Here is a 25,909-nt window from a genome sequence, read left to right as displayed (position 1 = left end):
ACCCTGCCCACTAATTTACTGATTGAGCTGAAAAGAGGGTCCGGTGGCTTGGTACCTTGCATTCCGTGGTAAGTATTTCTGCACGATGACAGCGCAATCGCTAAGTACAGTGAGCATGAAAGGAATAATCTCATTGTTGCTGTGCCTGGCCACCGCTGTGGGTGTTTCAGCTCGCACGCGAAGACCAAACATGTTTTCGCATTGTTTCAAGGGAAGAATGACACACAACGAGTTCAAAATGAGCGTCGCAAATCAGATTCCAACTTGTCTCAACCCCCCCCCCCCCCCCCCCCCCCCCCCATGGATACTTAAGTAGCCCATAGGGTAACGTAGAAAGAATGAAACACTCACCTTGATATGACAGTGGGGGGGGAACTTGAACACCGTTGTATTCCTCTGCAAAAAGTATGTGAAATTGTCAATACATATTGCCCGTCCAGTATCAATAGAACCCTAATAAGGGATGCAAGCGTCTCACATATCGTTAATATTGAGCTGTGAATCAAGAAATCAAGATTGGTATATTGACTCGACTCGGGCCGTGATAAGGTTAGGACTGAGCGCGCAGGAGTCAGGAATACCGAGAGGTCTTTGGCAAGACCCCCATCTTTTTTTTTTTTTGGCTCGTCTTATCGAATTACTGCTGATCTCTCTGCTTTTTTCTGTAACGTAAAAAGAAATGCGCCTTTTCAGTTTGCGTCGGTCAAATGTCGCACTAAGATTTAGTATCCCAAATAAAACCCGGACGCAAGGTGGTAAGCTTACTTTGCTCTGATAAGTGCGCCCGGATATACCCAATGGTACTCTAGTTAGTCGAATGCTGAGAGCTGAGGAGGATTGGAGTTTCTCCGGTCACGAAGATCCTGGAGATGGTTCACCTCAAAGACCGAGAGTGGAAGACCATATCTAATGGACTAACCCTCCACTGACACTACCTACTGTCGTGAAGTTTTGGAATGGTTTCGAGACCGTCGTGAGAGACCACCCGAGGATTTTCACAAATGAGGAGGAGCTTGAGGAGCTGCATGTCACTAAGTCAGTACTGATTCTGTCGAACAGCTTTATGAGCCACTTAATTACTCACTTTTAGAGTGATCTAGATAGTCTCTGAATGGTAGCCAGACGCCCATGATAAGAATAGATAATTTTATACGAAAATGTAGAAAGTATGTAACGCCCGTATTCAGTCAACAACTCCCCGTTATGTGGGAACTGCGGTTATTTAGCCTCTTATTGCCACTATTGGTGTCTTATACATATTGGAACAACTAAAATATCGCCTTCTCGACTTGTCTTGAGGATTGGGAAAGTAATTTGAGCCATTCATGAAAGTGCTCTCATAAGACATTGCAAGGCGAAGAATCTTGTTACCGAGATTTGGAATGAGCTAGGATTTTTCGGACATTAACTTGGCTTCACTTGTAATTAATTATCGCCCATGGTAATTTTTTGGTAAACATTTGATGAAACAACTGTTGACAATCCTCAGATCATCTTGCTTATACGGAATCCGACCAAGGTGCGCATCAATGGAGGTTAGTCGATGACGTGCGATTTGTCGCGCTCTCGGCTTGAAACTGTCATGTGATGACCATCTTATCGATAAGGGACCAAATTCATGGTCCGTGGTTCACTCTTGTCGATTCCCAAAAGATCGTGGTCACTGATGCAAGCAGCTTTTATTTCTTTGCACTAAATCCCGAGTCTTCGCGCACGACATTTACAGAAACCTAATCGCGTGTGTTTTGCGATTAATGAATTGTTGATTCTGGTGTGTGCACAGAGCGAAGAATGACGCTTGTTTGAGTCTTGACTGTGGACCATTATGGCAGGCCCCAGAGCTGGTCTCAGTCCGCTCCTTCGATCGGGGCTCACTGTCCCCTCAAGGAACTGCTATGCGAGAAGCTTCCTCCAAACACGCATGGTACTGGGATGTCGGAGATGGCAAAGCACAACCACCGAGCGCACACGATCCAAAGACGACGCAGCTTCGGCTGATCAACCAGCCGATCTATCGCATCTAAACCCAGAACCGGAAGACTACTCGCGATTTATCTTTCAAGACAAATGCCACGTTACAGCGTATGCCGGCGCCGGTGGCAACGGATGCGTCTCATATCTGCGAGAGAAATACATTGAGGAAGGACCTCCAAATGGCGGTGATGGTGGTAGCGGAGGTGGCATCTACATACAAGCTGTCGAGGGGTTGACCAGCCTGCACAAGCTCGCACGAAGGGGAATCATCAAGGCTGGCCGAGGAAAGAATGGACAGGGCAAAAGTAAGGGAGGAAAGAGAGGTGACGACGTACTTCTCCAGGTGCCTGTTGGGACAGTTGTCCGCGAAGTTGATCGCCACGATCCAGTCGCAGAAGAAATCGCTCGCGTGCGGAAAGCCAAAGCTGCCCCAGTTGATGAAGATGAAGTCGAGTTTACACCTATTCGATATGACCGCTGGATGCTTCATCCAGGTGCCAACCCGGCCGATTTCTTGACGGTCAAGTTCCCGCGACTCAAGCCACGAAGACAAGCTATCGCCGCTATGGAACCAAAAGCGCCCATCTATCTTGATCTTGACCAACCCATGGATAAGCCCATACTACTAGCCGCAGGTGGTGCTGGTGGGTTAGGCAATCCTCACTTCGTCACCCGCTCGATGGGTCGACCCAAATTTGCTTCACGCGGCGAGGGTGGCACAAAGCTTGAACTCGACTTCGAACTGAAGTTGCTCGCGGATGTCGGATTGGTCGGCAAACCTAACGCTGGGAAAAGCACCCTGCTACGTTCTTTGACCAACAGTCGTACCCGTATTGGCAACTGGGAGTTTACCACACTCTCTCCTCACATTGGAACTGTGATCATTGATGACAACAAGGGTCGTCCCCTGGTTGACTCACATAAGACAGCTCGCCGAACCCATTTCACTATCGCTGATATCCCTGGCCTGGTAGAGGGTGCTCATCTTGACCGGGGACTTGGACTTGGGTTCCTCCGTCATATCGACCGGGCTGGTATCCTGGCGTTTGTGCTCGATCTCAGCAATGGTGATCCCGTTGAGGAACTACAGAAGCTCTGGCATGAGCTTGCAGAGTATGAGCGCCTGAGGAGTCTTGGCCCTGAGCCTGCTGCGGAAGATGAGTCTGGTGTCGTTGATTGGGACCCATCTCATCCGGGGCTTCCTGAGCTCGATCGGCCGCGCAAGCGAAAGTTTGAACTGGGATCCTTTGATGACCAGGGATCCGGACAGGCTCTCAACTACCAATCCTCAGGCACTCTACCTCCACTTACCATGCCACCCCTCTATACGAAACCGTGGTTCGTTGTCGCCACCAAGGCTGATATCGAAAGTACACAGGAAAGATACCATGCCCTGCAGAAATATCTAACTGATGTGGAGCAAGGCGCAGTGGACCATCCGTCTGGTATTGAAAATGGCTGGAAAGAGAAGCTGACCGCTGTACCGGTTAGTGCCATCAATGGCCAAGGAGTCTCTCGAATTCCGAAGCTGGTGATGCAATATCTGGCATAAGGGCCGATTTGTCACTATTTGACACCTATGAATGATTGTACACTACGGCCACTTTAGCGGTACTATATGTATATTAGACCTAATATCCCCGTGAATTATGTCATGAATTCTCTAAATCTGATTCGGCTGATATTGTTGTGACGGAACTTGAATGAATTCATAATACAGCCTGACCGTGCCTGGCCACTTACCTAGGCAGTGAAGAAACATGGAAGGTTACTAAATCTGCTCGAAATTCTCATAGAAGCTTTATACCTTCAATTATTTTTGACGTCAGGCGAAGGATCGGTCAAATGTGTGGCTGAAAGACTACGCTCGCAACGCACTGGACAGGAGTGACATATCCAAATAAAATATGGAAGGTAAGAGCAGTGAAGTTCCCCGCAAAATCATTTTTCCGCGTCATACATTCGTCTTAATCAAACATGGCGACTGTCTTGCAACGACACTTACCATGAGTATCCCTTCAGTTCTGAGCCTTGCGTTCTCTGCCATCAAAAGGCCTGCCACTGAAGACCCGATTTTGGAGTGCCCCGACGACGTACGGCACTCCCTGTTTCGAAATAACGAGGAAGTGTTGAAGGTTGCGAATAGAGAGCTTCATGTTTTCCCATTCAAAGATGTGCACGACAGCTGGCGTCGTCTCTACACAGATGCATCGATTGTGAAAGCATGTTTGATTATAGCACGTGAATGTGGGCTGCTGGGGTCTCAATCCAATTCCAAAGAGACAGATCCAGTTGATGTACCGAGACTCATTCAAGACCTCCAGAGTGAAGTCAAGGAGGTGAAGATTCCTCACGACGCTCCATGGCTTCGAGACGTCACACACGTACTGGATCACGCTTTGCTCATGACTGGGGCGCCATTGCGTGAAGAGCTAGTCGAGGACTTGTTCTCAACCCTACAAGCGGCTGTGCACGATGACAGCTCTCCACCTGATGATGGCGAAGAACGACCGCCGCCTCCAACGAAGCGCCGTAAGACTTCTTTAAAAAACTTCCCAACCGAGTCTGCTCCGTTCTCACGCTTGAAATTCCCAATCCGACGCGTGTCCGCACCGGATTTTGATGACATGATTGAACACATCCATGAAGTCCGCACCCCACTGGTCATCACAGAGTCCATAGGCCATTGGCCTGCTCTGTCCTCGCGGCCATGGAGCTCCTTGCAGTACTGGATGGACCGTACTTTCAACGGTCGTAGACTTGTCCCTGTTGAAGTGGGCAGGTCTTATACCGATGAGGGCTGGGGCCAGAAAATCATGGAATTTGGAAACTTCCTCGACAAATTTGTCTTTCGAGGAGAAATGGGCTACGGTCCAAGTCAGGGACGGAAGTGTCCCCAACTGGACACTGAAGACGAGGAAGGCCACACTGAAGATGAAATCGGCTACTTAGCCCAGCATGATCTTCTGTCTCAGATTCCTGCACTACGTAAAGACATTGGCATTCCGGATTGGTGCTACATTGATCCACCAGGTCCGGAGCCTGGCACACCTCTGTACCTGGCGAAGCAAAGACAGCGTGAACCGGGCGTGCTCTCCTCCGCGGGGGATCTGGGAGAGGCAATCCGGAAAGGCGAGCAATCTCAGGCATCTAACAGAACCGATACAGAGGATGATGCTTCTGATGTTGGCTCCGCCCCGAGATTTCCGAAGGATCCCATCATTAACACCTGGATGGGGCCTTCATGGACCATATCGCCCCTTCACCATGACCCATACCATAACATTCTTGCCCAAGTGGTGGGTGCCAAGTACATCCGTCTTTATTCACCACACACTCCAGCATCCCAAATTCACCCTCGGGGTCAAGAGTGGGTTGTTTCAAAGGATGAAAAGGGGAATCAAATTCATCCTGACGGGGAGCCAACGAAGAGACTCATCGACATGTCCAATACTTCTAAGGTTGATCTGGCTGCCATTGAGCTTTCCCCTGCTGAAGAAGACCAATGGGAAGAAATGTGGCCCGGATTCATGAGCGCAGAGTACGTTGAAACCGTGCTCAAAGAGGGCGAATGCTTGTACATTCCCGCTGGATGGTGGCACTATGTTCGAGGCCTGAAGGCTGGTGTTAGTGTCAGCTTTTGGTGGGACTAAGGGAAATTAAAAATTCGGCCTCCTTGAAGATTGTCATGGAGTTGTGCCGGTGATGCAGGGGCTGTTCTGGTTTTACTGCTTTCACACGATTGTAAGCCGGGCCAGCACCGTCCGGCATACGCGTCCTTGTTCGCTAAATGCCTTACCGGACTTATCTAGAATTGTTTGCACGACACTCCGCGGCCCAGGTATTGTTTGACAGGCTGAAGTTATGGAGCAGCAGCTTAATGCCAACGAAGCTGCAACTCCTCTCTCCTTGTTCATGAGATTCGGCGCGGAGCAAAGCAGAAGCGATCCCCACAAGTCTGCAAATGTCCTGCTTGAGTCTTTGTGCCCGGATATCCAATTCTCGACAGAGGAACCGCAAAGGCGAAAGTCAAGATGATATAGGCTCCAGAGAAAGCCTTTTGGAGAATTTTTGGCTCGATTGCAGCCAGGCTTTGCTATGTATAGTCTGCCACAGAGCAAAACATCGCTACAAGGGTTGCTAAGGTCACTCAATAGCGTGGGTACAATGTCCGCATCAAAAGCCTCTCTTCCGCTCTTCGCAACGGGCGCTCAGGCAGGCAGCCTGCAGCCCTCTATGAGCTTGATCCACACTGAAAACATACAATATTTACTTGGAACCTCTACACATAGAACCCTCTATCTGAATCTCTCCACACGCAGCATAAGAACAAAGTTTGAACACAAATCAATCATCATCGAGGTCTTGCCGGTGCCCAGAGAGCCCCAATAGCCCGAGGGAAAAAATTTCACGGAATTGATGTGTGAGAAGCGCTTGCCGTGAAATTCTGTCTTCAGGCTGAGGTGGGTTGAACGACACCCTCAGAAAGAATGCGAGACACATTTGACGGAAAGGAGGCTCCAATGAGGACCCGTCATGGGCCCAACCCTATTCCACGCAGCCCAAGAAAGACTGAGAAGCTGAGCTTTGTTTAAAACTTTCTAGTGTAGGCCTGCAAGTTGAGGAGACGAGGTACATGGTGTTAGAGAATATCTAGATGAAAAACCTGCCCTCAGAAGGACCAGGCTTTAAGCCGAAGTAAGGTAAGTGTTAAGAACGACCAAGGGACTATGCATAAGAAGACAAGGCAGTAGCCAGACGGAATTTCTTTCTATACAATGCATTCAGAGTGAGACTTGCCTCCCTACCTAGACGGGATCAACCTTAACTTTCCAGAAAAAGGCATGATGGATAATCTATTAAATACCTAAATATCAAGCTTCATCCATTCAGGATCGACACAAACATTGAGTAAATCTGGTCTGGAAACCCCTTCGTATCGTTTTCTGGCATTCCGAGATGGCGAACTGGGCAAGGAATCGCAATTTTATCTCTAGTGCTATTTGTACGATTTGCGTTGACCACGCATCGATAGATAGCCTGCATTTCTCCAATACTCTCTATCCGGTCTGAACCATAGGTAATGACAGAAATTCAGAGGCTTTCCCATTCCATAAAACCGGGCAAAAAGCATTCCACTCTTCGATTCTGAGCCTCGGTCAGCTCAATATCCTACATCAACTAGTACCACCCTTCGACCAAGTCGCACAATGTTGACTCGCCCCCGACATTACCGGGGAAGACCACAAAGGGTACTCCTCGATGACGAGATGTTTCTTCGTCGCACCGCCAAAGGGGTACACCAGGCGCCGCCTGTCCGACGATTGTAGCGCGCTTGACATTCAGTCCCTTTGTTGCAGCGTCCGAAGATGTAATGCCGCCCTGGAGAGAGGAATCGGTCAGCTTTCACAGTACCTTATCATCCAAGATTGCGAGTAATTCAAAAGTAGATGAATCGTGTGCGTACCTTTGCAATAATGTATCGTGGGCGCACTTCTATGTTTTGCAAGATATTGACCAACCCCTGTGCAACCACGGATCCAATCTGCAAAGAAGATAATTCATCCGATCCTGTGACTAACTTGCGACTGGTCATTATAAGTGTATCTTGCCCAGCTCGGAGATGGGTTTCAGTCTCCCCGACGACCTGTTTGATGATTTTCGACGCGGTTTCCGGTGACGCGATCAAGTCGTCGACTTGAATCTCAATAACAGCAAGTTTCCCTGTCGAGCTGAGGCGGTCGGTGAGATGTTTCAGCTGAGCTGTGGTCTTGGGCACATATGAACCCGCCAAGATGAGACCGCCGGTCTGACGGGGAGATGGGAGTTGGAGTTCGGACGCAGAGATGGGAGCCTTGGAACGAATCCCAAGACGGGTGGAGACGAATGCGGCTCCGGTGCGGTAGATGAAATGCTTGCCTTTTGCCTCGGCTGCAATAAGGTCAGATACAATTATCTAAAGGCAAGGTACTCGCTACAAGGAGCGAGTAAGCAGATAGGTTTGAATATCTTGCAAAACATACCGAGAAGCAACCCCGCCACGAAGACATGCATATCCGACTCGGCGGCGGCATTGACAATAATCACACTTTGAGTCGGTACCTTGAGCAATTTCTCGCAAACAGCTGGAGGACCCCCGCGTCGAATATCGTCAATTGTTATCGAATGGATCTGCTCCGCAGAGAAATTGCCTGGGGCCTTCTCGTGGATATAGTCACGGAGGTTCGAGCTCTTGTAGCCAAATGTCGCATCCTGCGCAAATGGTGTCGCTCCAGCTGGCACCAAACTATCTCCTTCCGCAACATAATGGACGTCATTGATGGTGAAACGCCCTCCTTGATAAAAGAACGGCGCCAAGACGAGCCCATCTGCCGGTCCAAAGACCGACTGCGCGACATCTGGCTCGAGAGGGAAGTGGCCGCGCAATGTGCTATCGCCACGCAAGACGATATTCACTCCATGGTCAGTCTGCCTGGCCGCCTCTTTCACATTTTCGCATATGGTCCGGATAAGTTTCTCCGCATCTGCTGGCGGAAGCGCACGCGAGTTGGTTAGAATAAAGAACCCCGGCGAATCGGTCTGAAACTCGGTCACCAAAGTAGGTATGTCCCATACAGCAAGTACAGAAATGTCGTGACAAGTCTGTGTTCCTGTGGGATCGTCGTCGAGCACAACTAGGCGGCCAATTGGGGAGGTGGCCAATAGATTGGAAATCTGGCCCTGTGCATCATCCGAACATTCTGCTGGAAGCTGCGCAAACGTATTTTGCCGGGAGATCGTTGGGTATTGACGAATATCGGACATGGCGGCAGAATTCTATCCTGTGGGTAGGCAGAGACAGGGAAAATCAAGCAGATGGGAGCAATTTGTGTGTCCGTGATACGCAAATGGTGTCCAGGGAATTCTGTGACATTTGAAGCCCCGAATTTCTGAAGATTCGGAGAAGCTGCATGGTGAGTGCGGGGATGCGGGGAGGGTAGAGTTCGGAGAGAATGCCGATGCCAGGGATTGAACAGAGCTTTAGAGTCAAACCAAAGTTTTAGAATCGAAACTTAAAACACGTTGAAGTTCAAAAGAATTTTTGAAGCTTAAAAGCAGATCTATGGAGATGGCTAGACTATTATGGGTAAAATGGAAAGCTGAATGCCGCAAATGCGCCCGAAGCAGACTGTAATAGAGTGATGACACCCTGAACGCCACAGCCCAGCACAGAGACCTCAGATGCCCGCGGGATGCAAGTATGATGGATGCGAAGACAAAAGGGGAAAAGGCAGTGCAGAGAAGAAAAAATCAAGCAAATCATGCTCTCCTGTCGTCAAGTGGATAGTTTTCTTTTGCCGGAGTCAAGTGCGCCCATCGCCACCCAACTCCAATTTGCTCTTCCCGTGCGTGTTAACAAAAATCGAAAAAAGGAGAAAACAGAGAGCCGTTTCGCATGTATGCCAAGAAAGAAGAATAAACCAAATGCAAGTGGTCAGGTCGTAGACTGCGTGAATTATAGTGGTGATGCGGAAGAGAAGAGGCTCAACCCACCACACTGCGGAAACTGAGGGCCTCGAGAAACCCTCCCAGATCATCCTTTGAACCTCGACAACGCAGTGGTCGAAGCTGTCTATACGGACGCGGGCATTGGTTTCTTGGACAACCTCTTGGAAGGCAATACCGAAACGGTTGCGCAGTAGGTTTTTGCTTCCTCGAGGATCTTCGTCTTCAGACTCCGACTCGGAAGAAGATTCAGACTCGTCCGACTCCTCGTCTTCGGCATCTTCATCGCCTTGCTCAGCCCGCTCTGCCGCACGTCGTGCTCGTCGCAATTCCCTTTCCTTTTGCCTTTTCTCCTTGGCTTCTTTCTTTTTCCGGCGTTCTTCTTGACGCTTCGACATGGCAGCAAAATCAATTACGCCACCACCGCCACCTGTGCCGACGACCACATAGAGATCCCGATCTTCATCAAGCCCGGCGAGTACGAGAGGAGTACCAGCTGCTCTTCCGCCCAATCTTGACAGAATCACCTTTGTCACGCTCTTGAACTTTAATGGCCTCGGCAATCCAGAGAGCCAACTTGGTCAGAGCCCCGGGATTTGTGAATAATTTCACATCAGGTCCATCTTTGACAACCGCGATACGGAATGCCCGAAGATGGCGAATCTGGTGTTTCGACAGTAGGGAAGTACCGGTGCGCAAGATTGCGCGGTGAAGATGCTGGGCTAGTGGAAGAGCCTCCATAAGAAGTGTAGGAGATTCGGACGTAAGCGACAGAGCATCGTAAGCACTCCAGAAGCGGGGCAGCAGACTGGCCAAATCAGACCCGTTGGGCCCTTGATTGATGTCGGCCTCGTCAGATACTTTAGGTCGCGAAATGCGTTTCGTGTCCCATGGCCCAGAGGCCTCATGAGGACCGACCTCCAACATGGCGCCTATAATCACACCCACATCCGTGGCGGAAAGACATGCTTTCCATCCCCAGCAGCGCACGAAACCCCAGCCCTCACGGGAGCTAGCGTGCCCGCCAGAAGTTTCTGGAGGAACCAAGCCATCCAGGCCATACATAGGGGCATACTTGAGAAGCCTTCCCCGCAGTGCTCGTTTAAGTTCCATATCCATATGGGTATAGTTCTGATGACACTGACTGAGACTGACGCCCATCTTTGCAAGAAGCTTGTGCAGACGTTTGCGCCCATTTTCTGTCCATACATGCAGTCGGGTGGCCAGGTACGGACTATGCAGCATGCTGTCATAAAGCGACCAGTGCCGGACGAGGAGAAAACGAGGCTCTGGTGAGAGACGAATGGATGTATCTGTAGGCGATCTGGCCGTCGTTGGAATGACGCCGTTAATCTCTCCCCTTGCATCCCGGTCCCGCTCAGAGGGATCCGGCGGATTCAGTCGATGGACCTCGTCTCTTAAGATTTGGCGAATATGCTCCCCACGCTGTCCACCCCAACCCGCAGAACCTCCGGATTCAGATGTGCTGGAAATCCCGACTCCAGTCATGGTTCGACCACTCAACTCCAAACTTGAGGCGCCGATAATCGCAAGCCAAAGAAGGTCATTATCCTCGCGACCAAGTTCAGACGCCAGAGAGTAAATAAGTGATGAAATTGGCTCCGAATATGACGTTCCCGCGGAATAATATCTTTGTAGAACCGATTCATGTCTGCGCTTCAGCTTGATGAGTCGACGCGTCAGTTGCTTCGTGGATGGTTGCCGAATCTCGGTCGGCGACGGGGAATCTGATGCTGGAGTAGGAGAACGAGATGAATTGGAAGAATTGATCGCAGTCCTTCTTCGATGGGTTGGGGAAGATGCAAGAGATGATCCCTGTTCGGAAATCGTTAGTGAGTGAATGCAATGCGATGAAGCGCAAAGGTTCCTTACTGAATTGCTCCGCTTCCGTCGCCGAGGAGGTCCATCTTCTTCATCCGATTCTTCCCCGTCCTCTCGTTCCGACCATGATTTGCGTTTCTTGGAGCCTGGGACAATATCGTCATCGTCATCGCTAGAGTCGTTGGCACTTGCATCATTGTCATCATCCACCTCGGGCATCTCAAGTAGCGCATAGTATGCTTCGCGCTCACTGCCGAGCTCTTCCTCAATGTCGCCGTCGTCAAAGACAACGATGCCACCGTATTTGGACGTGTAAGAAGGCGTGATGCGCCCCTTTTCCACACCTCGCCCATTTCGACGCGCATTGACATCAATTTCCGCCATTGCTTGCCCTATGCCCGCTTGGCCACCGAAGACGTTGGCCAGGTTCCATGGCCGTCGCGCGTCAAGGACCCAAATCTCAATGCCGCCGAGATCCTCTACCTCTTCTTCTGCAGAGGTGAGGTTCAAGATCTCGCCAAGATCGACGAGGCCTCCAACTCCAAGACAAATTACGACACCTCCGCTGCCGCCATTCGTGGTTTGCATTGGCCGGACCAGATCCTCGCCTGCGCGTGCAAGGTCGCCATATCCGGCAACCGGTTGGATTTTGTGGGGTATATAGTCGCGCTTGAGTAGAGCCGTGAGGATACGACAGGCACACAGCGCGTCTGGCTCGAGTGCGACAAGGATGAGGACTGGCGGGGAGAGCGGATGGTGGGATCGGAGAAGTTGTAGATATAGGTGTGAAATGAGCTGCCGTGGAAGATACATGGCCAGCTATGGTATAAAACTAGCAATTCATTCAAGCATGAATATTGTTCAGTATAAGCCGTGAGTTCAGGTCGACTGGAAACGTAACGAAACCGCTGTAGCCTGTGTTTGCATGCGAGACTTGTCGATGTGACCAAGTCGGGAATCCGCCCCAGTTTGGCAGGAAAGCGGCCAGGCGCGACGCGTCTTGAGGCACGTGCCCCGAGATTCCAATTTCCCGTCGCCTCGACAAAGACAGGCATTCAGCAAATATTTGGTCATATAATTTCCGCCCTTCTACGACTGAAATACACGCAAAAAAAGGAAATAATTCCCCCCGACGCAAATTTCTAAGCAAGTATGATTAGCAGGGAGAGGTTTAGGGTTGGACTATGCAATTGTTGTGAGCGACAGTTTCGCGGGGACTGGAAGTATGGACGGACCAATCAGACAGGAGCTATTCGTCTTACTTCTCATGGCCAACTTGATTGCCCTCTGAAGGGCATGGATATCTACATCCTAAGCTAGCTTTGTTATTAGGATAAAACATTGTGAACAAGGGATTTGCTCAGTCATAGATACTTATATTTGCTAAGTTTGAATATCTTTTGTTGGGCTTCCTTGTGCGCATTAAGCGGCCTCTTGCTGAAAATAACAGATATCATCTGCAAGGGCCCGGTAGATCTACTTATGAGCCAGCCATACAAAACTGGTGACTTATGGGCCTCACCAAGATTGACGTATGCCATTTCAACGCCTTGCGCCTCTCGATGCTTTATGTACAGCGAATCCCGAGAAAGGAAACCGCAGGGGGATCACAGAAAAATCAAAAATTTCAAGCGCTTCGACCAAGTATTGTACCAGCGACCCAGGCGGCAGTGCACGCCCCAACAACGGACAACCCAACTAGGCGCTTGGCCCAGCTGCTTTCGTCGGCCATTTTCGTGGGGCCAACTGTCTTCTTAGACTTCAAACGTATAGTAGAGGACTGGGTGTCTGTGCTCTGAGACGTCGAGTTACCGATAATAGCAGCGTACTCTGCATCCCGCTTGCGCCATTTCTCGACCAGTCGCGCGATTTCAGCAAGGTCTTCCTTGAGAGATCCGGGGTCGGTGGCATTGGCATTCTCAATCTCTACATTCTGGACATTGCCAAAGAAGTCGACTACCGTGCGCAAACGACCTTCCTGCTCGCCACCGGGGAAAAGATCCCAACGGACACCGGGCTGCGAATGAATCTTTGACAAGTCATAGGAGTCGAAAAGATCCCCCAGGGTCAATTTAGAGTTGGCACTGGTTACCTGTGTCTCCAAGAACTCCAGCACATAGTACGTCCAGCGATCGATGACGGCAACGCCGACGTCGTTGTCCGCATGGTGAGAGTAGGAAGACTGGTCGAGCTCGCTGGAGCCTGTAGCGACAATATTGGGCGAATAGAAATGTGTAAACATCGTGTTGGCTTGACACGTGTCGATCATGAAAAGAAGTTCATGGTAGCGCTTCTTCTCCCACATCTGCCCGAACGCATCAGCCAAGTCCCATGCGCCAATCTCCTCAGCATCTTGAAATTTGAGAAACTGATCGCCCCCGTGGCCTGTCATGTAAACCAAAACATTGCTTCCTGCATCAGATCCAAGTCGCTTGCTGCGAGGAACGTCTTCATCCAATCGATCAGTCAACAGGCGAATGAAGTTCTCCACCGTGACCTCGTATCCCCTATAGTCGACCTCGATGTTGTCGCCGTAGAGATCGACGGCACGGTCCGCATTACTGTAGACGGTCCCCGGGAAGGCATTGCGAGGGTTGCAAGCCATATCGTCGGGAAGCATGAGAATAATCTGGGAGTCGGGAATGCCGAGACGTTTCACAGTGCGGTAAAGGGACAGGACATTGGCGAGATGGCGGTAATTGAACCAAAACCTTGATGTTGAAACTAGCACAGCCCAGTTCGATGTATGCTCGGCACTTGCATTTCCGAGAAGAAAGAGGGCTAAAAGGGCCTGGAGAAGGCGAACGAAAAAGTGCATGGTCGCGATCAAGGGGAAAGCAGCTGTATGATTCCGATCAGGAGGGTAACATGGGCTCGAAAGGAGATAGCAATCAGATATATGACTTGATGACAAGTAGGTGAAAGAAATCAGTGACAGGCATCGAGTGGTCAGTCCCGATGCTACGTCCAGGTCATCCTCGGCGATTGACTTGACGTGATGGAGATGAGCAGCTCCATCTCCGGGGACAAGTCAGCTCTGACAAATGGAGCCCGGGGGAGGAGTGAGGTATTGACGCCTGAGCTATAAGGCACTCACAAAATGTCTATTGGTTGAGCCAGGTGATCACGGCTCAGCTGGTAGATATTTCAGGCAGCGATACCTTATCGACGCGGAGAGCTTCAGGTTTCAGTTCCTGTCTGGATATTATCATATAGTGTCTTGCAAAGATTGCTGAGATACCTGCCTCCAACCTCACGAGTCAATATACTGATGCGTTTGACTACATCTTATATCTCCCTAGACTCGTCAATCGTTCCGCTTCTACAACATGGAACATAACCTAGTCGTAATATTGGCCTTTGCTCAATCCCACAGGAATTGACCCAATTTTAGATATGATCAATGATGTAAGCAACAAACCGATTGTTTCGCTCTTAGCGCCGAAGCCGGAGTTGTTGGTTGCTAAGACTACTTAGTCGCAAGAGCTTAACTGTGAATCTTACCAATTCTAAAAAAGCGGGCCTCGGGCTGGCAGAGGTGAATACCTCTATACTGAGGGTTTTGTGTAATGGTCAGAATTAGCCTACATGTGCTTATAACGCACATTAGCGATCATACAGCTGTTGATCGAGTTGGGATTCCGATAGGGGTATTATCTGTAAAGGAAGAGTTATCGATACAGAACGTAAGAAACAGTATGAGAATGAGTAAGGCAACAGCACCATCCAGCCTGTACTAAGTTGCAAATACACTCACACGTGGGAAGATCTGATAAGCTCGAGTCGAGGATCACGTGTACCATGGCTTGCACTGATGGTGTAAATTTCCCCTCCCAAAGTTTGCTTCCACCAAACAATGGAGAGTAGCCATGTTCATTTTGCTCATCTCATATAGCAATCAATTGCATTTCAAAATGCTATTTGGATCAAAGGGCTACATAGTCAGTCAATGTATTCCGTTGGACTACTCAGGGCTATTGGTGGCGCTTCGTGCCGTGACTTAGCTTGGACTTATCGATCGGTCCTTCGCGTCACCGCCTACGTCGGAATCGGCATAATTGTTTTACAGATCGGATCATTGTTCCTACTGGGTACAATTTTTCTTCTCCAACCCATACATCTTCCTCAAAGATCTCCTTGTCGTCAAATTCTGGAACACACATTACCGCAAAATGGGAGGCAAGAAGGCTGCGGGTGAGAATTCGAAGAAGGCCGCTGGCAACGCTCGCGTGCGCATTACCCCGCCCCCACTATCTATTGCTATATGGCGAGCCTGGTTAACAATTTCTTCAGAAGGCCGAAGCTGCTGCATCAAAGAAGGCCGTAGAGGACTCCAAGCGTGCTGCGGAGGAGGAGAAGGAATGGTCTAAGGGAGCCAAAGGAAACGCGAAAAAGTAAGCTCCGAAAGCATGTTTCGGAGATCGGTATTTGGAGAAGATCATCTGCTGACTACTTGCTTTTCTTTTCTTGACCTCAGGGAAGACGCCGAAGCCAAGAAAGCTGAAGCTGCTCGCAAAAAGGCCGAACGTGATGCCCTTCTCGCCGCCGAGGAGGCCTCTCAACCTTCGAAGGGCAAGGGTGCTGGTGCAAAGACAGCTCAGAAGAAGACTCGTGGTCTGGATCTTTCACAGCTCGACGATTCTTTCTCGGGCAACAAGAGCAGTGCATTGAACGCCTCTGGTATTGACAACGCTCTTGACGCGCTGTCTCTCACCAGCAAGGATACTTCTAAAGTCGAGCGTCACCCGGAACGTCGGTTCAAGGCCGCATATGCGGCATTCGAGGCTCGTCGCCTACCGGAGATCGAGCAAGAGAACCCCGGTCTCCGTCGGCAACAGCGAATTGATCTCTGCCGCAAGGAATTCGAAAAGAGCGAGGAGAATCCTTTCAATCAAGTGCACGTCGCTGTCAATGCCTCTAAGGACGAGATCGCCCAGATTCGGGAGGCAGAGCGGAAGAAGACTGAGGGTCGTTTGACGAAGTAGAGCGGCAACACACCACTTCGCGGCAGTTGAACAAATATAAGCAAGAATGACTGTGGAAGGTCTCTCCAGATTCACTCCTACAAAGGCAGACGAGGAACCCGGGATCAAGGCAGGTGTGTATGCTGCGACTTGGCTCACTTCAGCCAGGTGCTGCAGCGCTGATGTTGACCCTTGTAAGACGCAAGGCTTACAAGGCAAGAAAAAGAAGAGTGCTTTCCCAGACCTGGCTCTGTCTTGCTATCGCGATGACGGACCGTCTGATGTATATGGGATCTGCATTCACGGACATAGAATTTACGAATTGAGATGATTGATTACTACCTCATTGAAATTAAGACATGCATATCATGCCATGCTGTCAAGCAAAATTGCTTTTCACCAAAATTCGTGCCAGCGCGGACGGATATAACACTTTGACAATTTCTTGTTTCCTCTTTTTCTCATCTACTTTGAACTAAGTTCCTTCATCACTCTATGAAATTACAAACACCAACAGGCCCCTGGAAATCTGTCGATCCAATTTCCTCGTCACCAACCTTGAACTGCCTAGGAAGCAGGCGGACAAATGAATTTCCAACGGGGGAGAAAGATGCCCAAGTGTTCAGGTTGTTTGCTTATGACATGATCGCTCTGACGTCCCAGACATACAAACTTTCGTCCCAGCCAACGCTAGCACACCAGCCTTCATTTCCAAACATGCACCAATCCACACCAGTTACAAACTCTGTGTGTCGGCCCATTCTTCCAAGCTCCGACCCGACAACTGGGGAAGCTGGCCCTGATCGCATAGAATCAGCATCCGCAGCAGCAGTGGCCTCGGATCGATCATCCCAGACACGACAGGTCATATCGTAACTGGCCGATAGAAGAACACTCGAAAGATGTGGCGACCAAGCGACCTTTTTCACGGCGTAATCGTGACCAAGCATGATCGACAAGGGTCCTTGTTGAGGCGCGCGAATGTCAAATGTGCGAATTGTTCGGTCCACACCCGCCGTCGCAAGGACCGTGGGTCGGTATTTATTCCAGTCATGGGTCAGGATCTCAGCGGGTTGAGCGAGAGTTGGAGGAAGACCTGGCTGACTAGGAATTGATGGTGGCATTGACGCGCCGTGGTTGGGTATTTGAGCAACAAGGTGATTAGACGCCGAAGCTGGCGTCCTCAGATCGAAAAGCCGAATATATGAGTCTGATGTGACACATGAAATGAGTTCCGGGTTATGAGGGCAAAATGACACGGAATAGGTACAGCTATGTGTTGGTAGTGTGAGGAGAGACTGTTGTCGATGAGGCGTCCAGACCCGTACTGTACCATCCCAGCTACTAGAACAGAATCGGTCTTTTGACACCAGGTTCCAGTTCACACTGAACACTTCCCGGTTATGTTCCTTCCAATTCATGATTGGAAAATCATCAGCTGTCGTATCATAGAGCTTGATGCTGCCATCGCCCGACGCGGTCAAGACTTGGTTTTCGTGAATTTCAGACCAGGCAAGGTCGTACAGAGAATCCTGGGTAGTGAACCTGTCAAATTCATCGAAACTGTCAGTTCTTGTGACGGCGACTATCCTTCAAACATGCCAAATAGGCGGGCTCTTCGAGGCATTTCCAAGAACATATCAAGAGATATCTGCTTACCATTTGACAGGCACAATTCCGTTCGGAGTCAGCTCCAGAACATACAGCCTGCCATTTCCTACAAGCCCGAAATTGGCCGCGCTTGCGACGGCCAGGCGATTGTCGAAGAAAGGAGAATATTTAACCGCACTTCCATTGAAGCCTTGTGTACGGTAATGGAGCATTGTGATAGCGCAGCTGACAAGATCAGCGATCTCTCCAGGATGCTAAATGTGGAGATTAGGAGGAATCCAAAGCGATGCAGTGAGTCGAGATATTCACCAGGAAGGGCCTGGGAATGTCGTCATTCTTTTGGAGACGCGGGTGAATTTTAGGAAGCAAATACGGACTGAGGATTGCGGGGAGATCAGAAGCGTGTTATGCCGAGGTCACTCTGGCGGCGGGCAGTCTTATCGCACTCTCCTGTGACCCGAATCTAATCGATCGCCGATAACGTTATCGAGTGTCTGAGACGGGGGCATTCTCGTACCCGTCTGTAAGACGCAAACTGCCCTCATATCTATCCATTCACATGGTTATGAAAGCGGTCTTCAAGAGTCAAATACCAAAGTTAGCCATGAAAAATCATGCTGCTCAGTCTGTACTGTCAACTACCCTGGTGTTGATTGTTAAACATGCTTTTTCTGAGTCTCCAGTACTGGTAGGGTTGTATTGTAAGTCATGTGCTGATAAGAAATTTAATCGCTCCTTATCGTAGCGGGCAGCAGAGGCATGTGACATGGATATCTTCAGACTCCATCCATTTGCTTTGCAATCGGCCATGGCCAGACATGGTCAATTATGGATGCTTTTATCCTCAAGAAAAGAAGACGGCGCTCGAGTTCATCTATTCCAGAGACCGGTGAAGGCCCTCTGGCAAAGGCTTTAGACTCCCCGCTCCAGAGGAGTTTCCCTGGTGAGGACTCGACAGATATCAAAATTGCCATCCTGTTGTCAATATTCCCTGAGCTTAAACAAGAAAATGCTCTTGACCTCTTGGTATCTTGTGATGGCTCTGTAGAGGCCGCTTCCGAGCTCCTGAGGTCTGAGAGTTCCAAGCAACGACTGCCCTGTAGCAAAAGACGAGCGACAACAGTCCCAAGCCTCGGTGCTCAGACATCGCTGTCCTCGCACGTTGTCCACAAAGCAAAAGATGGCTCGATCACACCATTCAGTGCCAGTCCCACTCGTCGGAAAATATTACATACCAAGAAGGGCCAAACTTTGCACCTCTACTCTCCCGACGACATCGCAGCTTACACACCTTGCACTATTATCCATAATTTCCTCCCTCCTGAACAGGCCAACGCTTTGCTCATTGAGCTTCTGGCAGAGTCACGGCACTTCTCACGATATGAGTTCCAATTATTCAATCGAACGGTCAAAAGCCCGCACACTGGAAGTTTGTACGTCTCGACTCCAGAAGAACATCGACAGCACACCGCTGAGTATAGGCATGGCGGTACCTACCAATCCAACATTCGACAAGCAACACCAGAACTTCGTTCGGTATCCCGAAAGGTGCAATCCGCAGTCAATGAGGCGATTCAAAATCGTATCCGGAATTTTTACCCAAATGGCCAGAAACTCAGGTATCAGTCGCCGAAAGAGTGGCATCCCAACGCAGCCTTCGTGAACTGCTACGATGGACCTGCTGAAAATGTAGGATATCACTCTGACGACTTGACATACTTGGGCCCACATCCGGTGATCGGAAGCCTGAGCTTGGGCGTGGAACGAGAATTTCGAGTGCGCCGAAGCATGCCACGAGACGTAGAAGAGGACGACGGCGATAGCAATCACACGCAACCAGTTGCTCAAGGCCCAGAAGTCTCATCTGTTAAGTCCCTTAGCCAGAGTCAGAAGCCATCTGTCGCCCGTGCAGACGCGCAAGGGCAAATTTCAATCCATCTTCCACACAATTCCCTCCTGGTGATGCACGCAGAAATGCAGGAAGAATGGAAACACTCCATTGCTCCAGCTCAGACGATTTCGCCTCATCCGATAGCTGGGAACCGCCGAATCAACGTCACCTACCGCTGGTACCGGGACACTCTGCACCCGAGAGATACACCACGATGTCGTTGCGGCGAGCACGCAATCCTTCGATGTGCGCATCGAAAACAAGAGACTAGAGGTCGTTACATGTGGATGTGTCACGCCGGATCTACGCCTGGAAAAGAAAGCTGTTCTTTCTTTCAGTGGGCGGAGTTCGACGACGATGGTAACCCAGTCTGGTCCCACAAGCAACAGCAGGAGAAGAACGCTATTACTCTGGCCAATTTCAATTCATCTCAATGAATCAAACTAGGCTTCTCGTGTCGGCTAGCATTCCAATAAAAACAACCTCTTCTTCCATTTCCCACAATACACCATTCTATCATTTCTCAAACTACAGGAGAAATCGGACCTCAACACGATTGTCATCAAGGGTCATCAAATAATGATTGTCCATTGTCTTACTCTATCGAAAACCAGCGTGTCGTAGCAGATAGGGCTCGCCTACTTGATATCTCCCAAAACCTTTTGTAGGGTCGAAAGTCTCGGAGCAGGAGATTCGAGTGCTAAGAATATGACAAAGGAGAAAGCAAATGGCTTCTTGATAGGTAGGAATAATGAGAATTGGCCGTCATTCTCAAGCGGATCCGTCTGCTTGATTCTTTGAATTATAAAAACTTCCGGGTCACGGTGAGGTGGGACTCTGTATGAATAGTGTCTTCAGGTGGCAACAAAGAATGTCTGTAATGTACCGAGGCCACCACGGCTGGCTGTTCAATTTTCCCGTTGTATTCTTCTAATGCATCATCAATGCAAGACATCAGATCCTCGAACAAAGGAGACTCGTCAATCGAATCAGGGTCACGACAATGATGTCGTTGTTGGAAGACCGACGGCAAACGGACTTGAAATTCGACGGCCCAAGTTTCCCCTGGTCGGAGTGAAGAGATCTGAGCAACATTTGGGCCTGCTTCAATCAGACACCCCGGTGCAGCAGAAATAGAGACCTTCACATCCGACACCGATCCGGGGCGTATCCCAGTTCGCAATTGTCCTATCGCCTGGGACACTCTGTGAAGAAATAGACCTGTTCTAGAACGGTCATCATGGCCATCATTACCAAAAGAGATATGCCAGCCTAATGAAGCATTTGGGTGGTCCATTGGTAAGTATGAAAGTGGAGAAATAGTATGAATGCCAACGGCATGGTCGATACGCGGAATGCAAAGGCGATCTGGTGGAGCGGTAGAGACGTAGAAAAGATGACAGAACGCTGGTCGCGATGGAACTCCGAAAAGTTTCGTGGCATGCTGAAAAGCAATCCCAAGGTCGGGCGTAGTTGTGACTCGCATGGAATGTTGACGTTCCGCAAATCTTTCCAAGCAAGATCGAACAATGTCTACAGAATGGAATCCAAGAGGCAGCAAGATCTCAAAGCCAAAGCTCGTGCACGAATTCACCACCGCCAAGGCGATTCTATCGTGTTCGTGAACAAGGTGAGACACAACTGCAACAGAGGCGAAAGACATCTGCGCGATGGAGCTTTCCGATGGCCGAACCCTGCAAAAATCGTCAATCAAACACTGGAAGCAACCTCCGTCGCTTGGAAATACATCACTCACAGTTGGTCGAGAAGGATGACCACCTCGAGTGGTGCGAGGCCGCAAGGGCCGGGGTAGCTCTCAGAGCTAAGTTTGGCAGACACTTGCACAGTTGCCCAAAGGGACGCGGAATCTCTGCCAGAACATGGCTTGGAAGCCAATATCTTCGCATTGAGAAAGGTAATCGGCAAGCTTAAAGGGCACATGTATTCTGGTTTGATGTCCAGGTAGTGATTCGGAGAGAAAGAATCATGTTGGGGTGTAAAAGGCCTCGACTGGCGCGATTCGTCGCTTGAAAATGAAGGAACAGACAGTTCAGATGAGCACCATGAATCTGAGCTCCAGCGCTCCAGTTCTCTCGGCAAAGGGCGATATCTGATGCCAGGCGGGACCGTGTAACGTTTTGGAGCCAGCGTTCGAGGGTTCTGAGCCAAAGCCACGCTTATCAGCCGAGCGGCACCACAAAGAACAGGCGTTCGCATGCGTTGAGCCTACCTTGTCAACGAAAGGGTCATCATCAGGCCTCTGACCGCAGCGTTCAATGATCTGAGGCCTCATCACATTTTTGTTTCGAAGCTTCATAACGTGAATGCCGTCCCGGCCAGAGTCATAGGAGGGAGATCGTGTAGACGTGGCTGGCCCACTAGTGCTGTCAGTCAGACTCGCGGTCAGTGAGGACCTTCGGCATGGTATTTCTGGATAGGGTGCAAGAGCGAGTGTGCCTCGGGACCGCATCACCCTTAGTCTCCGCGCCGTAAGCGGAGTGCCTCCTCTTCCTTTCGTAGCAGACTGTGGACTAAACATGTTCGCAAGTGCAGATGCGCTCTGAGTAAGCCAGACCTATCTCCGAGGGTTCTGTGGAGCGTTGGCTGGTACTGCTTTCGGGATCCGAACGACTTCTCTTCCTTGTGTAGGCGTGTCTCTGAGGAACGAAACACTTCAACCAAGAAGGTCTGGCAAAGCGACAGCTGCAATGCTCCGAGACCGCAATGGCCACAGCCAAAGCGATAAAGAGAACAACAACCGGGACCAAAACCAGCGCGATAAGAAATGCAGAGCTCTTGAAATCCAATGATAAGATATTGGGCATTTTGTACAGGCGTGGCAATGAAGAGGAACCGAATGACCTTCCACTGAAACAATGACGGGCTTGATGGAATGGGTGGGCATACTGTTGCCGAGGGCGAAACAGTAGGAACGATGTGCAGTGAAATTGGAACCTGTCGGGTTAAAAGGTTCAAGGTAAGCGCGATCAACCCGACTCGCTATGTACCCGGGCTACTGTCATCCTCATTTTATCCTTGACCACATCTCGTGTGGCCTCGTCCAATCGCGAAAATCGAATCTGATTTTATCATCATTAGTCAAAGATTGAAGCGGGAACTGGCACATGAGTTTCCGGCGAAGTGACTGACCATTTCTTCACCACTACCTCGAGTGGAGTTACCGAATAGCATTGGATCTGAGTGGCTTGCCTCGATCTCATCTCGAACTCGCCGAGCCCAGATCCCATCCCAGTGCCAATCTCCCGGGAGTCGTGCTTGTGGACTGTCTCGTTTCAAACCAGTCGGGCCGATAGCCCCCCGACGATGAGCTCTCCACGCATGCCACGCGCCTGGATTCCCTGCAGCCTCTTGCGGCAAAGAATCCAGAACCTCTTCATCATCGAAAGTCGAGCGAATGTATGCCAAAAGCTCCGCGACGGGTACATGAGTTCTTGGCATCGTCAACTGATGTGATACAGGAACTTGTACCACGCGAGGGACCGTGATGTCCGTCGACGCCGGGCCAGGTGGCTCTTCTACAGTGTCTGAACTGTCGGTAGCTACAATGTCTGTTTTATCGGGCTCGCCAACCCCGGTTCTTGTCCCAGATGGCGCCCCGAGTGACTGCCCACTCACAGTGCGACTTGATTTTCCAGACGGTATGCCGTTCCGCTTGGCTCTGCCAAACCAGTGTGGGAATCCATGCCGGAGGCTGAATCCCCCCGGCGGAAGTCGCTCCTCGTCGGTTGCGCTGACTGGGTCATCACTGGCTGAGCCCGTGCTGAAAGTATACGTGGTGAGGGGCACAATCAAAGGATGGAAGACATCAGTCGTGAATGTGACCAAGGGTGGGAGATCTGGGTAAGTGTCGGGGAAACGGATCTGAAATCGAAGAATTGCGGAGGCATAGGGACCTAGAAGCAGGGGAACCAATTAGCTGTCTTGACAGAAAGGTGTAAAACTACGACCAGTAGGTGCTACAAACCAGAACGAACAAATATCACGCCACTCCATAATGTCGGATCCCCTGGTGCAAGAGTCACGTAGAAGCCAGGCGGCGCCCCTCGTCGTAAGCTTGCGCTGCACAACAGCCAGAGGCATTAGCATGTGTCGAATATCACGGCCCCTGAGCGAGCGAGACGGGGAAATACTCACAATTCCAGGTGGAGCTGTTGCCTCCTTATCGATGGAGTGCAAGGGAGTCTTGTGGTTGACATGGTCACCTCTGTTATCCCCAAAAGGTCACTGCAGTTCTCGAAGTGAGGTCAGTTGAGCTATTAGGCTTTGAGGTCCTGTCGGAAATGTTCCACAGCTCCGACACGCCAGCTGCACTTCTTATCGCAATTCTTATCGCATCTCACTGCACGGATGCTTCCGCCTGCCCACTGCCCAAGCCCACACTGACTTGCGTTTGGAACTGAGCAGTGTCTGAAGTGCCCTCAAAAATCGGTGGTTTATTTTTGTTTTATTTTTTTTTTTTAGAAAAAAAGAAAGAATATTCTGAGAAGGACTCGGGGATTTAAGGGGCTCTTGTTCTCTGCCTATTGTCAACGCAACATGGCTGGGTCTGACGAGCATTGCAATCTCACTCCCATCAAGACCTTGTTCACTATAACCAATGCAGACGTCGCATTGCTGTCCTAGATCGCAGACAGGTCATTGTCCTAGGTGGCGATGTGAGAAACAGACAATCAATGAGATTCGTAAAAGATCTAGTCGTAGAAAAGGTCATTATATCAGGTTGCCCGCTCAACGGGTGCCCTGAATCTATTGAATTTCCAACCCAGGACTCACCAGGCCCAACTGGGTCATGCCTTCACCCACGCCATCATAAATACCTCCGGCGATGCCCTCTACCCACCAGCTGGCCATGTTCCCCAGTGCGATCCCCATTTTACCTTCATTGAATCTCAGTAGAGCGGACCCAATACTTGCACTGCTCTTGCCCAACCCCTCTGCCATGTCACGAGTAGTCGAGACGAATCGCTCTGTGAGTCGATGTGAACGCTCGTATTCGTATGCTTGATAGAGAAACAACCTCAAATATGGCAACAGGAGTCGGGCGAGCAGAAAGACTTGGACAATGATTGATGCGAGCAGACGATGGAGGTATGATCGAGAATGTTGAGTGGACCCCATGCCTGTATTTTCCCCGACCTGCGACGACTGCGGAGATGAAGCCACAATCCTGTCTTTCAATGGTTCCGGTAGACGATGCTGGAGCATGACGGTCTCATCTGGCGTGAGATCGGACGGTAGCGCATCAAGCAAATACATCACGGCACTGATGTAGAGCGACCGGACGAGACGGCCATCGGCTCGGGGTTGCTGAGCCTCGTAGCCGGCATTTCGCAGCAAGTTGAATGCTGCAAAAGTAAGGCGTTTACATTAATCTCATATACCTATCTTGGGGTACATTGGTTTTTTTTTTTTCTTTCATAAGGCCACTTACCGGGTGCAATACGATTCCAGCGCAATCCGGACTCGGTTTCGTAGTGGTCTGGACAGCTCACCTCCTCCACGGGCGGACTCATAGATCCCCCTGACCGGGAATCAGACGAGTTCAAGTCATCGCTTGCGGTGGAAAGTCGCTCTACTTCGGTGACTACTGGTCCCCAGGACTGGCTTTCGGCAGGCAGGAATGATTCAGAGGGATTCGGTGATTCCGACTGCAGGGACCCGCGAAAGGTATTCTCGGCAACGGCCTTGTGGAACGAGTAGAGTCGCGGAAGCCGACGCCGAAGTACAGCCGGAATGGGCAAATTTTGCAGACGCGAGTATTCCATCGGCTACTTTGCAGAAGACGGCAATTTTGACAATTTTTATTCTGTCCACAAATTCAATGTGAACAGCTTTCACGATGGGCCAAAAAGTTGAGGGTGAAAGGGAAGAAGAGTTTCTGCGACCGGCAAGGCCATTCTAACGGTCGAAGATTCTTCGGTGGCGCATGGGTCGATTGTCTGATAGGTTAGACTCAATTAGATCCTGTATATGAATAGATCCTGCCCGAGAATATAAGATACTAGTCCTTTCCCATGCACAGAATGTCCTCTTGTGGGAGTGCTCGGGCTCGTGCCCGGAGGTCTCGTCCAGCCAAGTGACTTTCACATGTGAAGACTGTACCACCGCTGATATGCTGATA

At 50.2% G+C, this 25,909-nt stretch overlaps 9 protein-coding genes across 9 annotated transcripts; 4 read left to right on the top strand and 5 right to left on the bottom strand.

Moving 5' to 3' along the window:
- Positions 1-1,825: 1,825 nt before the first annotated feature.
- On the top strand, positions 1,826-3,526 carry POX_c03912 (GTPase Obg; the record flags this gene model as incomplete). Its single annotated transcript, XM_050112798.1, has 1 exon — positions 1,826-3,526. The coding sequence occupies one exon, from the start codon at positions 1,826-1,828 to the stop codon at positions 3,524-3,526; it is 1,701 nt and encodes a 566-aa protein (XP_049970354.1).
- Positions 3,527-3,980: 454 nt separating this feature from the next.
- POX_c03911 (uncharacterized protein) lies at positions 3,981-5,627 on the top strand (the record flags this gene model as incomplete). Its single annotated transcript, XM_050112797.1, has 1 exon — positions 3,981-5,627. One exon carries the CDS (start codon positions 3,981-3,983, stop codon positions 5,625-5,627), a length of 1,647 nt encoding a protein of 548 aa, XP_049970353.1.
- A 1,528-nt stretch (positions 5,628-7,155) lies between these two features.
- POX_c03910 (uncharacterized protein) lies at positions 7,156-8,778 on the bottom strand (the record flags this gene model as incomplete). Its single annotated transcript, XM_050112796.1, has 3 exons — positions 7,156-7,356; positions 7,442-7,905; positions 7,998-8,778. 3 exons carry the CDS (start codon positions 8,776-8,778, stop codon positions 7,156-7,158), a joined length of 1,446 nt encoding a protein of 481 aa, XP_049970352.1.
- Positions 8,779-9,317: 539 nt separating this feature from the next.
- POX_c03909 (uncharacterized protein) lies at positions 9,318-12,114 on the bottom strand (the record flags this gene model as incomplete). The annotated part of the gene is made up of 3 exons (XM_050112795.1): positions 9,318-9,919; positions 9,987-11,295; positions 11,353-12,114. The coding sequence occupies 3 exons, from the start codon at positions 12,112-12,114 to the stop codon at positions 9,318-9,320; spliced, it is 2,673 nt and encodes an 890-aa protein (XP_049970351.1).
- An 814-nt stretch (positions 12,115-12,928) lies between these two features.
- On the bottom strand, positions 12,929-14,119 carry POX_c03908 (GPI-anchor transamidase; the record flags this gene model as incomplete). The annotated part of the gene is made up of 1 exon (XM_050112794.1): positions 12,929-14,119. One exon carries the CDS (start codon positions 14,117-14,119, stop codon positions 12,929-12,931), a length of 1,191 nt encoding a protein of 396 aa, XP_049970350.1.
- A 1,354-nt stretch (positions 14,120-15,473) lies between these two features.
- On the top strand, positions 15,474-16,286 carry POX_c03907 (Coiled-coil domain-containing protein; the record flags this gene model as incomplete). The annotated part of the gene is made up of 3 exons (XM_050112793.1): positions 15,474-15,530; positions 15,595-15,695; positions 15,779-16,286. The coding sequence occupies 3 exons, from the start codon at positions 15,474-15,476 to the stop codon at positions 16,284-16,286; spliced, it is 666 nt and encodes a 221-aa protein (XP_049970349.1).
- Positions 16,287-16,900: 614 nt separating this feature from the next.
- Positions 16,901-18,088, bottom strand: POX_c03906 (Peroxisomal targeting signal 2 receptor; the record flags this gene model as incomplete). Its single annotated transcript, XM_050112792.1, has 2 exons — positions 16,901-17,810; positions 17,925-18,088. 2 exons carry the CDS (start codon positions 18,086-18,088, stop codon positions 16,901-16,903), a joined length of 1,074 nt encoding a protein of 357 aa, XP_049970348.1.
- A 616-nt stretch (positions 18,089-18,704) lies between these two features.
- Positions 18,705-20,204, top strand: POX_c03905 (uncharacterized protein; the record flags this gene model as incomplete). The annotated part of the gene is made up of 1 exon (XM_050112791.1): positions 18,705-20,204. One exon carries the CDS (start codon positions 18,705-18,707, stop codon positions 20,202-20,204), a length of 1,500 nt encoding a protein of 499 aa, XP_049970347.1.
- A 365-nt stretch (positions 20,205-20,569) lies between these two features.
- Positions 20,570-25,553, bottom strand: POX_c03904 (uncharacterized protein; the record flags this gene model as incomplete). The annotated part of the gene is made up of 9 exons (XM_050112790.1): positions 20,570-21,461; positions 21,524-21,927; positions 21,998-22,145; positions 22,343-22,722; positions 22,776-22,847; positions 22,918-23,681; positions 23,763-23,847; positions 24,562-25,133; positions 25,220-25,553. The coding sequence occupies 9 exons, from the start codon at positions 25,551-25,553 to the stop codon at positions 20,570-20,572; spliced, it is 3,651 nt and encodes a 1,216-aa protein (XP_049970346.1).
- Positions 25,554-25,909: the final 356 nt, after the last annotated feature.

This window comes from Penicillium oxalicum, chromosome III (assembly GCF_001723175.1).
Source record: "Penicillium oxalicum strain HP7-1 chromosome III, whole genome shotgun sequence".
Taxonomy (NCBI): domain Eukaryota; kingdom Fungi; phylum Ascomycota; class Eurotiomycetes; order Eurotiales; family Aspergillaceae; genus Penicillium; species Penicillium oxalicum.
This window is presented reverse-complemented; position numbering and strand designations above follow the sequence as displayed.